We start from the raw sequence: 22,818 nt of genomic DNA on the forward strand, positions 1-22,818 counted from the left end.
ATGCCCCCCCTAAAAAAAAAAAATATATATATATATATATATATAAATAAATAACGAAATAGTTTATATATTTTTTCTGAAAACTTAATAGAATCACTTGCCGGACAAAATTGGCCTGCTGGGGAACCCTGTACTATGGAAATGACCTTTATAATAGCATTTTCAGGAGTTAAATGCAACAACAACAACAAAAATATATAAAAATATATCTATTAATATGGTTTTTCATCACTGTTATTTGTTTACAAGCATGATAGCTGTACTTTTAGTTCATGTTTTACTCAGCTTGTTGGCCATTAGTCTATCGAGTTCAAAGCATGTGTATGCATCAAACTGGTATTTACGACTTGATAACTTGTAAATTATCACCTCCCACTTGGTCACAAATAATAAACTTGCGGGAAAATGGAAAGATTTGTACACAAAGTAATCCACTGAGATGCATGGGTTAGGTTTCATGGGAATGTGTCCATCAGTGTTAAAGAGTTTGTAATTGTGCTTAAACACAATGGTTCAAGTTGGTCGGAAATATATTTTATACCGTAACATATGCTTTCAAAAGGCTTTTACCCCTCACAGTTTTCTTTCAGCACTGAAGTAGTTAAACGGAGGGGGCGCAGTGAGTGGGTTGGGTTTGGTTGGAATGAAGTTGGACATGTGCTACAAATGTTTGTTTTTTTCCTTCTCAAATTAGCCAGGGAGCGTACAATGTCATAGCAGCAAGACCGTACTAACTCTAAAAGAAACCTTTTTTAGTCATAGAAAACGAGCACACATAAAGCAAGAATGGGTGATGTCAGTGAGGAATCGTTGCTGGACTATTTCTACTCAGCCGGAGGGAAAGTAAAAAATGCTGATTTAATGAAAATATACAGGCCTTTCATTGGTCATAACGACATGCAGCTGCGTGGTAAGTAGCAGTACATTGTATCGGAAATGTGGAATTTCAAAAATGATTTCAACGAAACTGCAACAGTTGCTCTCATCAACTGCTTCGTGATGGATGACTTGACGCGATATCACCGTTTCTCGTCTCGTGCGACATCTGTCACGTATGTAGCTGTCACAATAACATAATCTGTGTGGTCCAGACACATCATATGATCATACATAATTTATTCCTTTATAACAATTCTATTTCATGAATAGTTTCCCCTCAAACCCATTTGTTTATCATTGTTCCCAATTCCCTGTCGGGTATCCGAACCTAAACATCTGCTTTACATTAAAGGGCCTTTAAACAGAACATTTACACCAGGAATTATGTCATTTCCTTTCCTGAGACCAGTTATAATTGCTTGAATTCTCTGGTGCCTGCTACCCAATTCTTGCCTGAGACCCAGACCACAACAACCAACCATTTTCACCATTTGGACTTTGGTGTTCTGTTGTGGTATGACACCAATGATTCACACTGATAAACAGTGTGATTATGGTGCTGCCTTTTAATTAATACCACTCAGCCCCTGAGTCATGAACACAACTCGGCATTATCCTGAAACCTGAGACCGTTATAGTTTTATTGACAGCTAATAATTTCTCCAATGTCCTCCCTCAATTTGAGACTGATACCTGAAATTACAATATTGTTACGTTTGACCAATCACTTGCAATGGAATCCACCAGGGCATTATCCCGGCTTGGTTCTGGATAAAATAACGAGGCCCTAACATGTTTTGACAGGCGCTAGATGAATGATTATCCAATGTGACCTTGTATTTACAGTTGTACTGTCCAGATGCTATCTCAGTGGTACAGTTGTTGACCGAGGTTTCCAAATAAAGCAGCTTTGATATTGTGCTATCTGACATGGCTGGAGTGTCCAATTAAGAAAATGATTTCCAACACATAGTTCCAGTACTTAGTCATTTATAACAACACGTGTGTCCCATTTTTTTAATGGGCACGATTGCACGATAATAGTGTTTTAATCATAATGCAATCATTTAGGCCACAGGCACCACCAGCGCAACTAGATCGCTAATGAGGTGCTCTTTTTATTACGATTGAATAAAGTGGGGATATAGTGGGGGACTTCCCCGTAATGTGGGGAAGTGATAGCTAACATTGCTGTGTCTGTCCAGTTGCTATGGCTATCTGTCTACCTTTTTAGCTAAAGAATTACTGAACATGTCACCAGGAATTATTTTGTTGATGAGATGTAAGTGGCCACTTCCTCTGGATTTCCTGTTTTTGTGGACGTGAAGTTGTGAGCTATGCAACTGTCTCATTCAAAATGTTCTTTCCACTCCCTGCTGCTGTCAGGATAAAGGAAAGAGCTCAATTGTTCGGGCCTATATTCTTACATACCTAAACATTCTTTCAAACACAGGGCTTCAGCCATTAGTATTGTCTTGTTGAACTAAGATGGCCTATGTTAAGTGGTCTGGCCGGCTGGGGTAATAGAAACATTCTCAGAAACAGCAGCCTATACAACCTGACGTCTGTCAGCATCAGGTCTGAATATCGTTTCACAAACCCAGTTGTATCTGTCGGAGAGGAAGTTAAAACCATAAACTATTATAATAGCCATCAATTTGCAGTTTGTTTGGGTTCCCATTGGAAAGCTTTAATACTGCAGAAATAGACAGATAGGTTGGGGGGGGGCTTTTTGGAGATGTGGGAGTAGAGTTGGTTGTATCTCTGCCTGCCTCATGTTGGCAGAGAGAGCCTTAGTTTCCTCTTCGTCCCTTTTACCAGTCAGTGACTTTTTTCTGAGATGATTGTTTTGCAACTCGAGCCGTGTTTGGCCTGCAGAGGAATGAAGAATAAAAGCCCCTCCCTCTTGGAGCCCCTGTCGTGCTCCACAAATTGCAACCTATTTCTTATAAAGTGCACTACTTTTGACCAGAGCCCTGGTCAAAAATGGTGCCCTAAAGGGGTGCCATTTGGGACACAAACCTGGCCTCTGCAAGAAGGGGAAAGATGATGAAGTAACAGGGAAGGCAGATCAGCCACAAGTCTGCACAGGCCACACAATAATCTCAAATAGCCATCATGCGTTCTTCAGACTCAATAGGTCTACATCTTGGAATGCCAGTGATTCAACAGCCTGATTTAGAGAGGCTTGTCAACTAGAAAGATCTAGGGTCTCCCAAATGGTGCAGCGGTCTAAAGGCACTGCATCGTAGCTCTAGAGTAATCACTACAGACCAGGGTTCGATACCAGGCTGTGTCGCAGCCGGCCGCGACCGAGAGACCCATGAGATGGTGCACGATTGGCCAAGCGGCGTTAGGGGAGGGTTTGGCCGGCCGGGAAGTCCTTGTCCCATCGCGCTCTAGCGACTCTTCGTGGCAGACCGGGCGCATGCACGCTGACTTCGGTCACCGGCTGTGCGGCTGGCTTCCGAGTTAAGCGAGCAGTGTGTCAGGAAGCAGTGCGGCCTGGCAGGGTTGCTCTCGACCTTCGCCTCTCCTGAGTCCGTACGGGAGAGTTGCAGCGATGGGACAAGACTGTAACTACCAATTGGATATCCTGAAATTGTGGAGAAAAGGGGGTAAAAAATAAATAAAATAAAATACAAATACATTTAAAAATGAAAAAAAATCATAAAAAATATAGATTTAATCAATTGTAAGACAACACTTAATCCCATTAGAGTTCATTCCATAAGAATGCTATTATTACATTATTACACTGTTTACACCAAATTATATTTATTATACTCATCATCCATTTTCTTTCTCTAACCCCCTCAGAGAATGAAAGTCTGGGGTTTTGGGAGAAAACAAAAAGTTATATCATGTTTTTGGAACTTGATATGCCAACTCTAGAGATCCTATTAGATTACTAGAGGGGATATGTTATATAAACCCCAAAGTTCCAGAATGGGGTGAAAATGGCAGCCATCTTGGCCAGGAAGAAATCCAAAACCAGTCTAATTGGAATTAATTGCAGTAGAGGCATAGGTGATGCATTTCCTTCTTTTACTTGTGCAAAAATAAAAGTAAGGCATGTGATGTATCAGAAATTGTGTTATTGAATTATGGTCAACCTAAAATCTTGTAATATAATAAAAATACAGTTTATACAGGTTTTATGCACATTTTATTTATAAATAGCCTCTAAAATATATGTAAATAAACAATATATGTCTCATATGATTTTTTTCTTGGAAAGCTGTGAGTGCTATTACATGATACAATATCAGTAGTTGTTGCATTTACAACTTGTCTAAATCCTATCATCAACTGATTTGAGCCAGTGTATATATGGCTGTGAATTGACGGGATTGTTTGAATGGAATGTTGGCATATTGGCAGTTAAATAGAAACATTTATGGAACCATTCCTCTAAAACTAGTAGGCTAGCTAACACATATACATTGCAGATACATTATTCACGTTGATTTTGACTAACTCCCTGACCAACATGGCTGACATTTGGACCCTCATAAGAAGGTTAATGCCCATTCTAGTATTCTAATTCCTAATTCTATGATGCCAAAATTGGTCATTTTCCCCAGACAAATACAGAGAGGAGTTCAAACGGATCATCGACATGATTGCTGTTGTGAAATCAGAGAATGTAAGTGAAGTAGGTGAACTTTCGACCATTTGTAGAAAGTGTGCTGTGATAAGTGTGCATAGTTCTTTCATGTTCCACACTCAAATTGAGTTGCCTTCCCACCATCAGTACTCAGCCATGGTAGTTAATTTGTTACTTTTCTGTGTCTGTTTACTATGTAGTTTGCTATTCAGCAATAGGATTAGGGCCCCCACCCTGTGTTATCGGTTGTAGGCCTACACAAGGTTATTACCATTCAGTTACATAATAATTAGAAAGGGCAACTTACAAATACATCTCAAACAGTTTAAATTATTTCCACAATAAAATATATCTTCGTTTTTAAGAAATTCCACTCTGCATAATGACTTTACGTTTAGATCAAAGTTAAACTCTCCTAAACAGTAGTCCTATACCCTCATCCTCATCACCTGCCTGCCGTCTGTCCCGATTAGAGTGAGAAGTACCTGATTCTGAAGAAGAGGTACAGGCAGCAGGAGCAGGGCAGTGAGACAGAGCCTGGGACAGACAGACAAGCCAGTCCTGCGGCCAGCACCTCCAGGCCCTCGGCATCAGTCCAGCGGGATGTGTCGGGGGTCTCGTCTCTCCACACCCAGGAGGAACCAGACCTCCAGCCTGACCCGGCCAAGAGGGCAGAGGCGAGGAAGCCTTCACAGGTGATGTGGTGTGGAGGAATCCCCAGAATTACCTTCAAAGAGGCACCCAAGCAGGAGCACACGCAGGAGGTGAGCTTCAACCATGATCAGTTTTGATGTTTTTTGTTTCCCACAAAAAAAAGAGGGATGAGATGCATTGATAGGTATGCTAGAAAGCTGAGAAGAACTCACACAAAGAGCATGGCATTAGAGCGGAAGAAGCATGGATTGAAAGCAAGACTTTGATACTATTATCCTTCTTACTAATTTCCAATCTGTCATTTTATAGACTTCTCAAAAAGGTAATTCTGTATTGTCTTTTTTAAATTATTTTTTTACAAATGGCTTGTGCCAGTTACCATATATTTTACTCAAAGGGTGCAGCTGTTAATTTAACAACCTCATTCTGGTTGTCTTTCCCATTTGGTTTGAGTTGTGGAATTCGTATTGCATTTCCTAAAGAAATGTTAGGGTTAATTGCACAATGATATTTTACCAAAGTAAAAATCCAGCTGTTCAGTTTACACAATCTAGCAGAAGGGATTTTACTTAGGCTGCGTTTAGACAGGCAGCCCAATTCTGTTATTGTTTTCACTAATTGGTATTTTGGCCGATAAGGTCAGTTCTGAAAAAGATCTCATGCGAAAAGATTTTATGTGATTAGTCAAAATACCAATTAGTGGAAACAATATCTCTACTCACACAGGAAAAGGGCAACAGCACGACAAGTGGTTTTGGCATGAAGTGGACATATAGTATACTACCTAGAACTTTGTCAGAATTACAGTAAGCAGGTGTAAAACAAGAAAGCTCTTATTAAATGTAGCATGGAGAGATGGCCTCTGTTGAATAGCAGATCCAAGGTAGGTGACAGGTGGGAATGAGGACCAATGGTTGTAGAAAAACAGTACTTGGATTTATTGCAGGACATTTGGCTCGTCTTGAAAACATTGTCATAGCAAAATTCAGGATACAAAAACTCACAAAATGACAGATGGCGAGTCTAAAGCTCAGCCCCCTCAGTACGGTTCCTACTGCAGTACGGTTCCTACTGCATTTTAAGACTAGGCTTAGATGTTATACAGCATAACCACGGATTACTATTTTTCTCGTGATAAACAGAGCCTAACTCTACCCCTTACAAGCATTTCGCTACACTCGCATTAACATCTGCTAACCATGTGTATGTGACAAATAAAATTTGATTTGATTTGACTAGGAGAATCAACTAGGACAGCTAACATCAACTGCCTATACACGTTGTAAAATGGTGTTCAAACCTGAGCTGAGAAAAAACGACAGCCTTTCTACCTTTGCTCCTAAACCCCACCCATAATGATTAACCAATGAGAATGTACATTTAATTAGTTGAACTTTACTTTAATTAGACCAGGCGATACTATGGAAAACATGAAGTTAATTGCATATTTAGTCAAGTTGACATTAGTTTAAAATACAGAGCTTGCATCAAATGGAACAGGATTAGAGCTTACTACTCAGAGAGACTGAAAGTATGGGTGAGTTGCACGCTAATTATCTTAAATTGCCATACCTGGTTTAAACCTGAGCAATCAACTCTGTAGCAAGCAATTAAAGTAAGGCACACCTATGCATGGCAATGGATTGGTGCTGTGAATCCCAAATCACCCCCTCGCCTCTACCAACTTGCTCTGTTGTCATGTGTTGTTGATGATGTCAACGCCGACGGTGACTTCCGTCGAGTGGCGACGGGATCAATAAACCCATTAACTTCAGGACACACTTGTGACTTTGAATGATGCAATTTATGTTCCACATTTTAATAATTAAATAAATTGAAATTAACAAAGATATAATCCTCTTAGACTTCAGTGTTGTGATGCAAAAATCCTAGCTAAATGCTTGGCGCATAGAATTTAAAAAGTATTATCAGATATTATTCATCCTAATCAGACAGTTTTTTTTACGTGGACGATACATTGGAGATGATGTAAAAACAAGTACGGGGAATACTATAAAACATCGGGGACACCAGGCCTGGTTTTCATAGCTGATTTTGAAAAAGCTTTTGATAAAGTACGACCTGGGTTTATATTTAAATGCCTAGAATATTTCAATGTTGGGGAATCTCTTGTAAAATTGAGGCAGGGTAGCCTAGTAGTTAGGGCGTTGGACTAGTAACCGAAAGGTTGCAAGTTCGAATCCCCGAACTGACAAGGTACAAATCTGTCGTTCTGAACAGGCAGTTAACCCACTGTTCCTAGGCCGCTATTGAAAATAAGAATTTGTTCTTAACTGACTTGCCTAGTAAAATAAAGGTAAATAAAAAATCAAAGTTATGTATAGTGACCCTAGGTGTAAAATAGTACATAATTGCTACATCTCAGAAAGTTTAAACTGTCTAGAGGAGTAAAACATGGTTGTCCATCGAAATGTTAACCGTTAAAATTGGATCCAACAATAATATTAAGGGATTAGAAATCCATTCCTTAAAAACAAAGGTCTCATTGTACGCTGATGATTCATGTTTTCTTTTAAAACCACAATTAGAGTCTCTCCACGGCCTCATAGAGGATCTAGATACTTTTGCTAACCTCTCTGGATTATAACCAAATTATGATAAATGTGCTATATTGGATCACTAAAAAATTCCAATTTTACATAGTTTTACATAGTCTGGCAAATTCTACATAGTCTGACAATAGTCTGACAGGTGGAGATGTGGACATACTCGGTATATAAATCCCAAAAGAAAGAAATTATCTCACTCAAAACATTTTTTATAGGAAGTTAGCAAAAATAGATAATATCTTGCTACCATGGAAAGGAAAATACCTGTCTATTTGTGAAAAAATCACCCTGATTTTGTCATATCACAGTTTACCTAGTTGCTTATGGTTTTGCCTACACCTAGTGACCTGCTTTCTAAATGATATGAACAAAAAATATTACATTTTATTTGGAATGGCAAGCAAGACAAAATTTAAAGGGCCTATTTATTTAATATATAAATTCGGGGGGCAGAAATTATTACATATTAAAGCATTAGACCTTTCACTAAAGGCATCAGTCATACAAAAGTTATACTTAAATCCAAACTGGTTCTCTAGTAAATTGGCAGGAATGTCTCATCCTATATTCAAGAATGGCCTTTTTCCCTTTATTCAGATTACAACTGCTCACTTTCGGTTGTTTGAAAAGGAAATAATCTCCAAAATATCATTATTTTTTAAACAAGCCTTACAAAGTTGGTTGCCATTTCAGTTTAATCCACCTGAAAAGACAGAACAAATAATATAACAAGTCTTGTGGTTAAACTCAAATATACTAATTGATTTAAAAAAAACGTATTTTTCGATGAAATGTTTAAAAAAGGTATAATTTTAGTGAATAATATCATAAATAGGACTGGTGGAGTTATGTCACACATGCAACTAACACAGACATATGGAAATGTCTGCTCAACCCAAAATTACGACTAACTAATTGCAGCATTACCACAAAAATGGAAGAGGCAAGTGGAAGGGGAAAAAAGTAAGGAACTTGTCTGTCGGCCCTGCATTAAAGAACATAAATGGTGTGATAGATTATAAAAACGTATACCAATTTCATTTAAGGACCAAATTGACAGCTGTGCCATATACATTGCAAATTAGTTGGGAAGAGATTTCCGATGTTCCCATTCCATGGCACATGGTTTATGAATTGAAATGTAAAACAACGCCGGATTCAAAGCTTCACATTTTTCAATTTAAATTACTATACACATTTATTGCAACCAATAGAATGTAGCCCCCATATTTATAACAATCTTCCCAGCTCTGCAGTCATTAGGTCATTTATTTTGGTATTGTCCATATGTAGCTCATTTTTGGTCACAGGCCCAGGAATGGCTGAAGAATTGCAACATTTGCCTAGAACTAACACTGTAGATAACAATACTGGGTGGTTTGAAAAGCCATAGTCAAGCAATCAATAATATAATAATTATTTTAGATAAAATGTTTCTTTAATTTATAATCTGTAGAAGCTATGAGAATGGAAAGGTTCAGTACTTTTGTGAAACATCAAAGCACAGTTGAAAAATAATGGCAAATAGAAATCCAAAATGGATGGTGTTAAGAGATAGATGGGAGGGGTTGAATGGAGCTGAAGGATGGGACTAATAACAAGAAATCCAATGTAAAACATAACATTTGTCAAATGTATATAGGCTCAGAAATGTTGTGAAATAGCACAGTTACAAATAGAAATCAAACTGGATGGACATCAGGAATAGAGGAAGGACTAAAAACAAACAAAATATAACTATTGTAAAATAGACTGTGTCTGTAAAATGCAACCACACTGCACACTACCCTAACCCATCTGGACAAGAGGAAGACCTAAGTGAGAATGTTGTTCATCGACTACAGCACAGCATTTAACAACATAGTACCCTCCAGACCCTGGGTCTTGACCCCGCCCTGTGCAACTGGGTACTGGACTTCCTGACTGGCCGCCCCCAGGTGGTGAGGGTAGGTAACAACATCTCCACCCCGCTGATCCTCAACACTGGGGCCCCACAAGGGTGCGTTCTGAGCCCTATCCTGTATTCCCTGTTCACCCACGACTGCGTGGCCATGCACGCCTCCAACTCAATCATCAAGTTTGCGGACGACACCACAGTGGTAGGCTTGGTTACCAACAACGACGAGACAGCCTACAGGGAGGAGGTGAGGGCCCTCGGAATGTGGTGTCAGGAAAATAACCTCACACTCAATGTCAACAAAACAAAGGCGATGATCGTGGACTTCAGGAAACAGCAGAGGGGGCACCCCCCTATCCACATCGACGGGACGGTAGTGGAGAGGGTAGAAAGTTTTAAGTTCCTCGGCGTACACATCACGGACAAACTGAAATGGTCCACCCACACAGACAACGTGGTGAAGAAGGCGCAGCAGCGCCTCTTCAACCTCAGGAGGCTGAAGAAATTTTTCTTTTCACCAAAAACACTCACAAACTTTTACAGATGCACAATCGAGAGCATCCTGACCGGCGGTATCACCGCCTGGTACGGCAACTGCTCCGCCCACAACCATAAGGCTCTCCAGAGGGTAGTGAGGTCTGCCCAACACATCACCGGGGGTAAACTACCTGCCCTCCAGGACACCTACACCACCCGATGTCACAGGAAGGCCATAAAGATCATCAAGGACAACAACCACCCGAGCCACTGCCTGTTCACCCCGCTATCATCCAGAAGGCGAGGTCAGTACAGGTGCATCAAAGCAGGGACCGAGAGACTGGAAAAACAGCTTCTATCTCAAGGCCATCAGACTGTTAAACAGCCACCACTAACATTGAGTGGCTGGTGCCAACATACTGACTCAAATCCAGCAACTTTAATACTGGGAAATTGATGTACAAAATGTATCACTAGCCACTTTAAACAATGCCACTTAATATAATGTTTACATACCCTACATTACTCATCTCATATGTATATACTGTACTCGATAGCATCTACTGCATCTTGCCTATGCCATTCTGTACCATCACTCATTCATCTATCTTTATGTACATATAGTTAATTCCTTTACATTCCTTTATAAGGTAGTTGTTGTGGAGTTTTTAGGTTAGATTACTCAATGGTTATTACTGCATTGTCGGAACTAGAAGCTCAAGCATTTCGCTACACTCACATTAACATCTGCTAACCATGTGTATGTGACAAATAAAATTTGATTTGATGATTTAACATGTGTATAATACATTTAAACTGAAGGTAGAAGCCTAAGTGTTATTATTTATTAGTTATTATTTATTAGTTTATTAGTTTACTGAGGGAAGGGTGGTAAGGTTTGCAGTGAATAATAAAGGTATATTCTTAAAATATGTATGTATGTGTGTATGTATATGCATATATATATATATATATTTACCAAAAAAAGATATGGGGGATTGGAAATGATGCAGACAATTACATTGATGGAAGCAACAATCTTTCCGCAATATTAAGCTGATCCACCCGAAAAAAAAGATGTAATCCTCCTTAACAGTTAAACATTTAATTTGGAAGGTATTTCATTTGTTAAATGTGTCAAGCCTTGTAATCAGAGGAACATATGCACTGGCATATAATTAGGCACGCCTCGCCATTATTTTGTATTCAATTGCGCGAACTCCAAACATATTGCGTTTTGTGGTGCGATAGCACTTGGCTGTGGAGCCTTCAACCTTGCCGACTTGGAGGGTCTAATTAGCTCCTACACATTCAATCATTTTCACTCCCTCATCTTTGGGACACTTGTGCATATGGCAGTGCGTGTGAAGGTGCAAATGGAGGGGGAAGGGGGTGATTTGGGATTTAGCCGTGCACTTTATCTTAACCACACGTATATACTTTTACACTTTTAAAATTACATTAAGACCTTTTTTTAAATGGTGTTGAGGCCAGACTAAGGCTGCCTCATCATAGCTTAATTCTGTATGTTGTCTCTGTGCCTCCAGGACCAGCACACCGAGAGGACCCCCTCACCGTCCATTTCAGAGAAAACGCTAGCGCACAGTAACGGAGAGGATGAGCTAGACAGGGACTCCGGGTCAAAGGTGAGAGGCTAGTGACAGCAGGAGAAAATCTCAAAAGTATTTTCCTTAATTCCTTGTGTCCTCTCTCCTCGCCTTATCTTCTGAACAAATCGGAGGTTCTAAGTTCTAAGGAGAAGATGTCATCCAATGCTCTTCTCACTTCCCTCTCAAAATGCCAAAACGGAGGCGAGGAGAGCAGGTCCTGGAGCCAGAGTACACAAGGAACAAGAAATACTTTTGAGATGAAACTTTCCTCTAATGTTTCTTCGTCACATTTCACTGTGTTGGACATTTACAGGCCTTTGGCTCTGCCTCCCTAGTAATACTTATTATTTACTTTCTCTCTCTAAACAAAATAGTGAGTCATAGCAGGAACTGTTGCTGCAAAATTCCACCAGATGGCAGTAGCTAAATTATCTGGATTTAAAACAAACCACGGATGTTTGAGAGTGGGAAACAATATGAAGGGGGCGAGCATTAGCATTTGAATGCTGCCCTTTGTTCTGTCATTATGTAAAGCAAGTTGCAACAATATGTTTGAACTCATTAGAAAAATAATTAAGATTTTTGCCCATTAAACAGATTAAGATGAATCTAGAAATATATAGGTTTCCTTGATGGCCCTAAACCTACAAGAAGGAGGTGAGAGGGCCCTGGCAAAGGGGTGCCAGGTTAATAACCTCTCCCTCAACGTCAACAAAACGAAGGAGCTGATCGTGGAGTTCAGGAGACAGCAGAGCGAGCACGCCCCTATCCACATCGACATGGAGAAGGTGAAAAGCTTCAAGTTCCTCGGCGTACATATCACTGACAATCTGAAATGGTCCACCCACACATGCAGTGTTGTGAAAAAGGCGCAACAACGCCCTTATACCACCCACCACTGCGACCTGTATGTACTAGTCGGCTGGCCCTCACTACATATTCAACGCCAGACCCACTGGTTCCAGGTCATCTATAAGTCCATGCTAGGTAAAGCTCCGCCTTATCTCAGTTCACTGGTCACGATGGCAACACCCACCCGTGGCACACGTTCCAGCAGGTGTATCTCACTGATCATCCCTAAAGCCAACACCTCATTTGGCCGCATTTCCTTCCAGTTCTCTGCTGCCTGTGACTGGAACAAATTGCAAAAATCGTTGAAGTTGGAGACTTTTATCTCCCTCACCGACTTTAAACATCTGTTATCTCAGCAGCTAACCGATCGCTGCAGCTGTACATATTACATCGGAAAATATCCCACCCAATTTACCTACCTCATCCCCATACTGTTTTTATTGAATTACCTTTTCTGCTCTTTTGCACACCAGTATCTCTACCTGCACATGACCATCTGATCATTTATCACTCCAGTGTTAATCTGCTAAATTGTAATTATTCGCCTACCCCCTCATGCCTTTTGCACACAATGTATATAGACTCTTTTCTTTTCTTCTGTGCTATTGACTTGTTTATTGTTTACTCCTTGTGTAACTTTGTGTTGTTGTCTGTTCACACTGCTACGCTTTACCTTGGCCAGGTCGCAGTTGTAAATGAGAACTTGTTCTCAACTAGCCTACCTGGTTAAATAAAGGTGAAATAAAAATAAAAAACCTCTTGGAAAAGCATGAAAAGTTTATCGTGTGGTTAAATTATCAGTGATCATGCAAATGTCCAATATAGGCTAAATGTCGAGGTTAGGCTATTATTTTATTGCTGGTGGCATGATGATTAGTGTTTGGCTGCCAATTATCAAATACAATGATTTTGCTCTTCTCCATATCTCATCATATAACCTGTTCGCCTTATCAGCAAACTCTTGTCTAAAGAGCATGGGCCAATGCCAGATTGGGCAAGATTGGTTATTTATCGCAACTTTTTTGGTGAAAAAACCATCAGGAGAGTTGAAAATGCGATTGGAAACTCTACTTTTATTTGGTACATGGGAACTTTAACCGCAAAAGTCATTTTAATGTGCACAATGTTATCACACACAGCCTTTTATCAGCAACAGGTCAGTTTGATGGAAACACCTGCTGTGACAAAAAGTTTTTTTCTTTTGCGTTTTTATGCATTTTTGACAATGTTCACATTCAAATCTGTCGCCAATTGGATAGAAACTTAGGTTGTGTTCCTATCTTGTTGAATTGGATGTAACTAGATCTCTACAAATACATAGATCACAATAACGTAAAAGGGCCTCCTGAATCTCACCACCTCTCTTATGTGACAACATTAGAATGTGGGAGTTGTATCAAAAAATTATTGATGCTGTGGAAAGAACCTGTTGTCAGCAAATATTCCCTTGTCTAAAAAAAGCTGTTTCACTGTGGCTGGTTGAACTTCCTCTTTGCGCAACCCCCCCCCAGTTGTATCTCTGCCTGTGCTACTCTCATTTGCTCTTAAAGCGCTTGGGAAGCTGAAGTATCACTCTGTTCTAAACTGTGTTCTAAACCCTGGTTCTAAACCTCAAGACAAAGAGAATGGAATTACATGACAGAGAGGAGGAAAGTGCTGAGAGATTCACTTGACAAAATGAAACTCAACTATAGAAAACAATTCTGCCCAACAATATTTTTCTTACCCTGTCTTTTTTATTTCCAGCAGAAAAAGTGGACATGTGCCAGTGGATAAATAGGCCTCCACTTTTCGTGTTATACAAGGCATGTATGACAGCGACATGAAAGACTTTGGTGTTTTTACATCATGTCCCTGTATGATCTCAGAACAATTAGCAATCAAGTGGTTGACAAAACAAAACATATAGAAAACGGCCATTTTCTCCCCACATTAATCAGCCAGAATGACACTTTTGTGCAATTCAGAGAAATGTGTTCTTTAATTTCGGGGCATTTCTGACCACGTTTAAAACAAAGGGGAACACAGATGGTGGGATGGTCTCTGACCAATGTATTTTTTAATTTAACCTTTTATTTAACTAGGAAAGTCGGTTAAGGACAAGTTCTTATTTACATTGACAGCCTACCCTGGCTGACTCTGGGCCAATTGTGCAACGCCCTATGGGACTCCCAATCACGGCCGGATGTGATAAAGCCTGGATTCGAATCAGGGACTGGAGTGACACCTCTTGCGCTGAGCTGCAGTGCCTTAGACACGCTGCACCACTCAGGAGCCCTAAGGTCCACAGACAGACTTGTCTATTGGTTAACAGTGGAGTTCACAGTTATTATTACATTGACCCCTTGGTGTGAAAAGCTCACTTTGCCTCCATCCTACCTATCTGTCTAACACTTGTTGGATCACTTCGTCCCTTTTGATGTCTGAGGTGATAAACATACAAACATTGTGATTGATTTGTGTGTGTGTGTGTGTGTGTGTGTGTGTGTGTGTGTGTGTGTGTGTGTGTGTGTGTGTGTGTGTGTGTGTGTGTGTGTGTGTGTGTGTGTGTGTGTGTGTGTGTGTGTGTGTGTGTGTGTGTGTGTGTGTGTGTGTCTATTAGGGCTTTAGGACATTCATTCATTCCTATGTGGAACAACATAAGGCCTTGGTTGGGAGAGATGTCCCTACTGCTTCAGCATGATGGATTAATCATACTCATATCATTTGTCTTATCGTCTGTCTCTTTCAGTCTGAGTCGGAAGAGGAGAGTATGGGCAGAATGCGCTCCACCCCAGTGGCTGTGAGTTTCCACATTTATATATACAGTAACAGTCAAATGTTTGGACACACCTACTCATTCAAGGGTTTTTCTATATTTGTACTATTTTCTGCATAGTAGAATAATAGTGAAGACATCACAACTATGAAATAACACATATGGAATCATGTAGTAACCAAAAAAGTGTTAAACAAATAAAAATATATTTGCGATTCTTCAAAGTAGCCTCCCTTTGCCTTGATGACAGCATTGCACACCCTTGGCATTCTCTCAACCAGCTTCATGAGGTAGTCACCTGGAATGCATTTCAATTAACAGGTGTGCCTTGTTAATTTGTGGAATTTCTTTCCTTCTTAATGTGTTTGAGTAAAGCAGTTGTGTTGTAACACTGTAGGGTGGGTATACAGAAGATAGCCCTATTTGATAAAAGACCAAGTCCATATTATGGCAAGAACTCCTCAAATAGGCAAAGTGAAATGACAGTCCATCATTACTTTAAAACTTGAAGGTCAGTCAATCCGGAAAATTTCAAGAATGTTTCTTCAAGTGCAGTCAAAAAAACCACCAAGCACTATGATGAAACTGGCTCTCATGAGGACCGCCTTAGGAAAGGAAGACCCAGAGTTACCAGCAGAGGTCAAAGTTAATTAGAATAACTGCACCTCAGAAATGTCTTCCCAAATAAATGCTTCACAAAGTTCAAGTAACAGACACCTCAACATCAACTGTGTGAATCAGGCCTTCATGGTCGAATTTCAATAAGAAGAACAGACTTTGTGAACAGATCACCTCTGCATGTGTTGTTCCCACTGTGAAGCATGGAGGAGGAGGTGTGATGGATTTTGGGGTGCTTTGCTGGTGACACTGTCTGTGATTTATTTAGAATTCAAGACACACTTAACCAGCATGGCTACCACAGCGATACGCCATCCCATCTGGTTTGCGCTTAGTGGGACTATCATTTGTTTTAAATGGGACAATGACCCAACACACACCCAGGCTGTGTAAGGGCTATTTGACCAAGAAGGATAGTGATGGAGTGCTGCATCAGATAACCTGGCTTCCACAATCACCCGACTTCAACCCAATTGAGATGGTTTGATTTGTTTAACACTTTTGTTTGGTTACTACATTTATTTTATTTTTTACCTTTATTTAACTAGGCAAGTCAGTTAAGAACAAATTCTTATTTTCAATGACGGCCTAGGAACAGTGGGTTAACTGCCTGTTCAGGGGCAGAACGACAGATTTGTACCTTGTCAGCTCGGGGGTTTGAACTTACAACCTTCCGGTTACTAGTCCAATGCTCTAACCACTAGGCTACCCTGCCGCCCCAATGATTCCATATGTGTTATTTCATAGTTTTGATGTCTTCATTATTATTTACAATGTAGAAAATAGTCAAAATAAAGAAAAAACCCTTGAATGAGTAGGTGTGTTCAAACCTTTGATTTGGTACTGTACATATTAGACATGAATATTCATAATACTGTACATACTAGACGTCTGCTTCCATGGACACTATCCATTTGCTTAGCTCATCCAATCCCTACAGCTGGACCCCATGGAGAAGGAATGGATCTACTCTGCTACTTGTGGCAGTCTCTCTGACCTCTCCCAGCTGCTAAAACAGGAGCCCTCCTTGGCCAACAAGAAGGTAACCTCTACCCATCCACCTCTGCCCTTCACAAAGGCCAAGGTTTCCCAAACTACCTTGATGTGTCTGCATAACATTGCAGTATACTTGTTGATAAATGGATAGCTTTGTTTTATTGGATGCAAACACTAAATGTAGTTTCCCTCCTTCCCTTTCCTTCATTTGACTAAACCAGGACTTTGTTTCAGTGAGTATACTTTCTCCACAACTTTAATTAGGAATATTTGTATTACATTTCTATTATAATTGACTGATTTTGTGTTCTTTATTTTCTTTTTGGAATCTGCTATGACTGTCAGGGGGTAAGTGAATTAAATATTGATATGCCCTACTTTATATCTTGTTAATCTCAATTCTTGACAATCATTTTCTAGATTTCTAGAAAGTTGATCATATTCTGAAATGATACCTATTGTTTTATGAAACCTATAAAAATGCACTTCAAATAGTCGACATTCCATTGTTATTTTTCCGTTAGTTGTATTCTAAAAACCCTGTGATGTACACACATCAAGATCATGCATTTCAAAGGTGCCGCTTTCAAAAGGATTATGGGAGATAGCTTTTTAGCTCCTGGAACCCCCCCCCCCCTGACAACCCAAATCCCTTTATTGGTCTCCCTGTGCGCTCAAGAGATTTGGGTTCATGTTTGTTGTCCCTCCCCTGTGTTGGGGTTCTCACACTGTCCTGTGTCAGACCACCTTCTAAGACCTATCCCTAAGCCCCTGCCATCAGCATCCCCACCCAGACAAGATACCAGGGTCGCCATTGAAGTGCAGGGAGATGGGAGCGGGGATTAGAGAGAGACTCTTAATGCACCACAAAGACTTCAACCACTTAAAGATAATCTGAAAGTTATAGAGCAGGCTGGGATTAATTGAAGAACAGTGTTGGCCATGTCCCCGGGAAGGAGCTAAATCTCCCTCGGGCGGCTTTGATGCCCCCACCGTCACCGTTCGGCGGTGAAGTCACTCTTACCTAGGGCCTGAAGTTGAGGTCTGGGTGCCGTTTGTGGACTAGTTCTGTCTCCATCAGACAAAGTTTAGACCACTCATAAACTTTGACCTTCCCAATAGCAGATAGATTGTGTAGCTACACTCTCCTCCTCAACTGTCATTGACAGGGAATGGCTAATTCAAAGACCCACATATGTTAACCCCATCTAACATAGCCTATGCCTTCCTGATCTCTGTCCTTTTCATCCTCTACACATGACATGTGCTCCCCTCTTCTGCCGTGCTGGACTGTGACGTACTTCCTCTGACCCTGCAGTTTGTAAGTAAATCATTCTCCCATCACTCCTCAGTGGTCTTACTATGAACAGGAAAGTGTCACAGGCCATAGGTCATTTTGTCCAATGTTTCCTCTTGATCAACCCTTGTCCCTTTGGACACTACTAACTCCCATGTTGGGTGCATGACACCCACCCACCCACCCACCCACACACACACACACTGAGTGTGTCATCAGTCAGGCAGGAACGCGGGAGGTGGCCCCAGCGGGCTGGGACAGGAACGAGAGGCACGAGGAGGGGATAACGCCACATCCTGTCCCATCTCGTCCATCACTCCCGCTCACTAGGAGACCCGCCAAGCTGCCACTCAAACGGCCCAGCCGACCAATCCGTCTTCGGCGTGTGACAGGGCGGGCAACAGAGATGGAGATACTCAGAGCCAGACTTCATCTATCACAATCTGTGTCCCAGACTGGTTTTGGATATCTAGAGGTGCACCCCCCCCCCAACTGCTCTGAGTCCTAATATCGAGGTTGTGATATAGTTCACCAAGTTCCTGATGTAGTAGCGTGTAATTCAGGAGATGAAGAAATGCCATTTAAGGCAAGGATGTTCATAGTTGGTGAGCTCCAGCTGCCTAACCAACTCTAGTAAAGGAATACCTTTACTAGTCTTGATTGACATAGGTAACCTATGTTCTGCTCTCCCTGTTCCATGTCTGGAGTCAGACTGAGAAACATAGACATTGTGGTTCAGAGGCTGACATTTGCAGCCAAGCTCTGCACACTCAAGAATAAGTCCCACGCAAACCACATACAACTTTCTGACATAGTGCCGCTGCTGTGATCAACTGTGTTACTCTTGTCAATGGGTCTCTGAGCACTTCAGGCTGTGTAATTACGGGCGATTCAGCAGGTGAAATTGTGGGCAATTGTCTGCATGTTGTCTCTGAGCGCGTGTGTGTGTGTGTGTGTGTGTGTGTGTGTGTGTGTGTGTGTGTGTGTGTGTGTGTGTGTGTGTGTGTGTGTGTGTGTGTGTGTGTGTGTGTGTGTGTGTGTGTGTGTGTGTGTGTGTGTGTGTGTGCGCGCGGGGGACACACAGCGTGGTGGGGCCCTAGCCTTGTCTTTCTGATGGCTGAGTGCTGACAGTGGGGCAATTCCTGGGTGGGTCTCCCTCGCTCCCCTCTGAGGGTCACACCAACATCATCAATCTTCCTCCCTGTGACAGGCGGCTGCCCCCCCCCCCCTGGTGTGGGCACAGTGCAGTGTTGTTTTGTAATTAGGCTCTGTTAGATGGCAGGAAACCATCCCTTCGTCCCTCCCTCTACCTCTCCCTCCATCTCTCCACTACTCCTGTGCACAGCTGGCCCACCGCTTCAGCCAGCCTATCAGAACTCTCATCTGATCCACACTGTTGAAACCACTTGGTAGAGGAGTAATGATGGTATGCCAATTACTATCTACTGACTAACCACTACTGGGAATGTATCTACAAGTATCTGTGTATATGTCAATACAATACAAGCGCTTCGCTACACCCGCAATAACATCTGCTAAACATGTGTATGCAACCAATACAATTTGATTTGTGTGTACATCAATACAATGATCTGTGTGCATGTCAATTCAATACAAGTCTCTGTGTATATGTCAATACAAGTATCTTTGTATACATAAATAGGGCAACTCCTGTGTCGGTGTTGCAGTAAAGTGCTTTTGTTCTGTATAGGGAAATAGTTTGGTTCAAACGGCTGTATTTTGTGAATGGCTCACATTTCCCTCTCCTTGTTCTGGACACAGACAGCTCTTCACTGGGCAGCCAAACACGGCAAGGAGGACATGGCTACCATGATGGTTAACGCAGGAGCTGATGTGAACACTAAATCTGTGAGTTTGCTCTTGTTTTTGTGTGAATATGGGCTGTATTGTGTTCTGCAATGTAATTTCTTATGCTATTGGAATGGAATGCTATAAAATATTGTCGAACCGTAGTAATAACATTACTACTGTTTTTTTTTTTAAATTTTCTTTCAGCATGTGAGTACCTCCTCTTTCAGTACAGTATATCATACGCAGGAAGTGATCAGTGTTTGTATATTTGGAGACCGGCCAGGCAGATTTGTTACCAAGGTAATGAGCCTATGGGTTGCGGCCAGGTTATCTTGTTTTCTGTTTTCTGTGGTGTTGGTGATATAATGTTGCATCTTAATGGTTCCTGTGAAGATCCAGCTGTGCAAATTCAATACAGCAGTCAAAAAACACACACACACACACACACACACACACACATTCCTGTAGAACTAACCTTGTGGGGATACATAATTCAAAATCCTATTTTCCCTACACTCTAACCCTTACCCTAACCTTAACCCTAAACCTAACCATAGCTCCTAACCCTAAACCTAATTCTAACCTTAACTCCCTACAAATAGCATTTTACCTTGTGGGGACTAACAGAATGTCCCTAGTCAGTCAAATATTTGTTAGTTTACTATTCTTAAAACACGCCCACAGAGTGTCTACTAATAAATCATGTCAATTGTGTAAATGTATTACCGTGCCAAACTCACAACTATGGCAATTTTCTGAGAATAACTAGCCAATTATGTATGTGGTCATTATGTTGTGTTGCCATAACCTCTGGTAATTTGTATATTCTCTCCTTTCATGTTTTCATTGGCTGTGTTGGGGCCATGGGAAACTCTAGGGGGTAGGTCTTAAAACGCCTTGTACATTTGTCCAGGGTTAAACCTTGAACTCTGCACACAGTGGATGTCAGAGGTTATGTTCAAATAGTTGTATTGGACAGCCTGTTTTGTTCTTGAAAAAAATGGTTATACAATTAGCATTATACCCCTATGTCTTTGGTGGGGAATACATTTGCATAATTTTCCACTTTTTGTTTTGCAGGGCTATACACCCCTGCATATTGCGGCATTGCATGGCCATCGACACATTTTGGAGCTGCTCATTGGAAAATACGGTAAATACAGGGAAAGTTAACCCACGTGCTTTTTTACATTTTGGGGTGTGGAATCAGTGCAACAGGTAATCTATTCTCTTTCTGCCATTGATTGCCTTTTTCCAGCTACATGTTTTCTTATAGTCATTGTTTGACATGTTCTTCCTTTCCTCTCAGGTGCGAAGAAGAATCTGCGGGACTACAGCGGCCATCTTGCCTGCCAGTACCTGAACATCACGGAGCCTACAGAGGACGACCGAGCAGCTCCAGAGGAGACACGTGAGTGTCTCTTACTATTTTGTTTTTGACTCTCTGACGTCTCTGAAATGTTGTCTAAACGCAAGAAATGATAAAAGACCACAATATTTCCCTCCCCGGTCTGATGCAGAATAACATTGTCATTGTTACTAAGATCAAAACAGAGCCCAAAAAAGGTCATCATTACCGTTAGGTTTCAGCCTTGCATAGAATGTATTACCGTTTCAGCCTTGCATAGAATGTATTACCGTTTCAGCCTTGCATAGAATGTATTACCGTTTCAGCCTTGCATAGAATGTATTACCGTTTCAGCCTTACATAGAATGTATTACCGTTTCAGCCTTACATAGAATGTATTACCCTTTCAGCCTTACATAGAATGTATTACCCTTTCAGCCTTACATAGAATGTATTGCCGTTTCAGCCTTACATAGAATGTATTACCGTTTCAGCCTTACATAGAATGTATTATATGGTGGTCTGTATTTTGTTCAGAATTCCCTGAGTTCCAGGCCAGAGACCACAGTAGGAACAGGAAGTTGGTCTCGTTGTTCCAGTCCAAGAAGAAGTGGGGCTCAGCGGAGGAGCTAGCCCCTGTAAATGAGAGGGTGGCACTAGCACCCCATCAACTCATGGTCCCCGCATTCAGACCCAGGAAATTCTCACGCTAAGGAAGAAGCTAAGCCAAATGTCCCGCATTCAATGGCATCACAGAAATTACATCACAAAACATGTTCAGTCACTGTGTGTTTATTTGAATTGTAATGTATGCTTTTATAGTATTTATTCTGTATGCGTTTATGTTGTAGGGAGCTGTAACTATTGAGTTGTTTAGTTTGTTGTTTACTACCTTGATTGTATTGTAGCAATCTCCCAAAATTATTTGATTATAATTTAATTCCATTTTAAAAGTAGAATTTGATTCTAGTGAGACAAAATGTGACATTACATACGGAGCTATTTTGCATGCTGCATTTGTTTTCTTGCTCTTTCAATTTAGTGTGTATTTTGAATTTCACTTGCCTTTTTCCCCACACCATGTTTAGTGAAGACCGTGCCCAAATGTGTAGTTTCCAAGCCGATCTGACGTTCCAGATTTGAAGTGCCACGTTTACATGTTGATGATCGCACTATTACATTGTCAGTTGGTTGATTTGTCATAAGGGACACTATTTTCTATTGGTTCACCCTCTGTATTTCTCATTGTATTTCTATTGAAGGACAAAACGAGGGACACTATTTTCTATTGGTTCACCCTCTGTATTTCACGTTGTATTCTATTTGTATTTCACGTTGTATTCTATTTGTATTTCACGTTGTATTCTAATTGTATTTCACGTTGTATTCTATTTGTATTTCACGTTGTATTCTAATTGTATTTCACGTTGTATTCTATTT

The 22,818-nt window shown here is 40.9% G+C and overlaps 1 protein-coding gene across 1 annotated transcript; it reads left to right on the forward strand.

Moving 5' to 3' along the window:
* Nucleotides 1–644: 644 nt before the first annotated feature.
* On the forward strand, nt 645–22,818 carry LOC124046887 (ankyrin repeat domain-containing protein SOWAHB-like). Its single transcript, XM_046367665.1, has 13 exons — nt 645–910; nt 4,467–4,528; nt 4,963–5,253; nt 11,635–11,733; nt 15,281–15,331; nt 16,866–16,967; nt 17,143–17,154; nt 18,240–18,242; nt 20,001–20,087; nt 20,235–20,387; nt 21,111–21,183; nt 21,340–21,441; nt 21,916–22,818. The coding sequence occupies exons 1-13, from the start codon at nt 787–789 to the stop codon at nt 22,089–22,091; spliced, it is 1,335 nt and encodes a 444-aa protein (XP_046223621.1). The 5' UTR covers nt 645–786; the 3' UTR covers nt 22,092–22,818.

The sequence above is a fragment of the Oncorhynchus gorbuscha genome, linkage group LG10, assembly GCF_021184085.1.
Source record: "Oncorhynchus gorbuscha isolate QuinsamMale2020 ecotype Even-year linkage group LG10, OgorEven_v1.0, whole genome shotgun sequence".
NCBI classification, from domain to species: domain Eukaryota; kingdom Metazoa; phylum Chordata; class Actinopteri; order Salmoniformes; family Salmonidae; genus Oncorhynchus; species Oncorhynchus gorbuscha.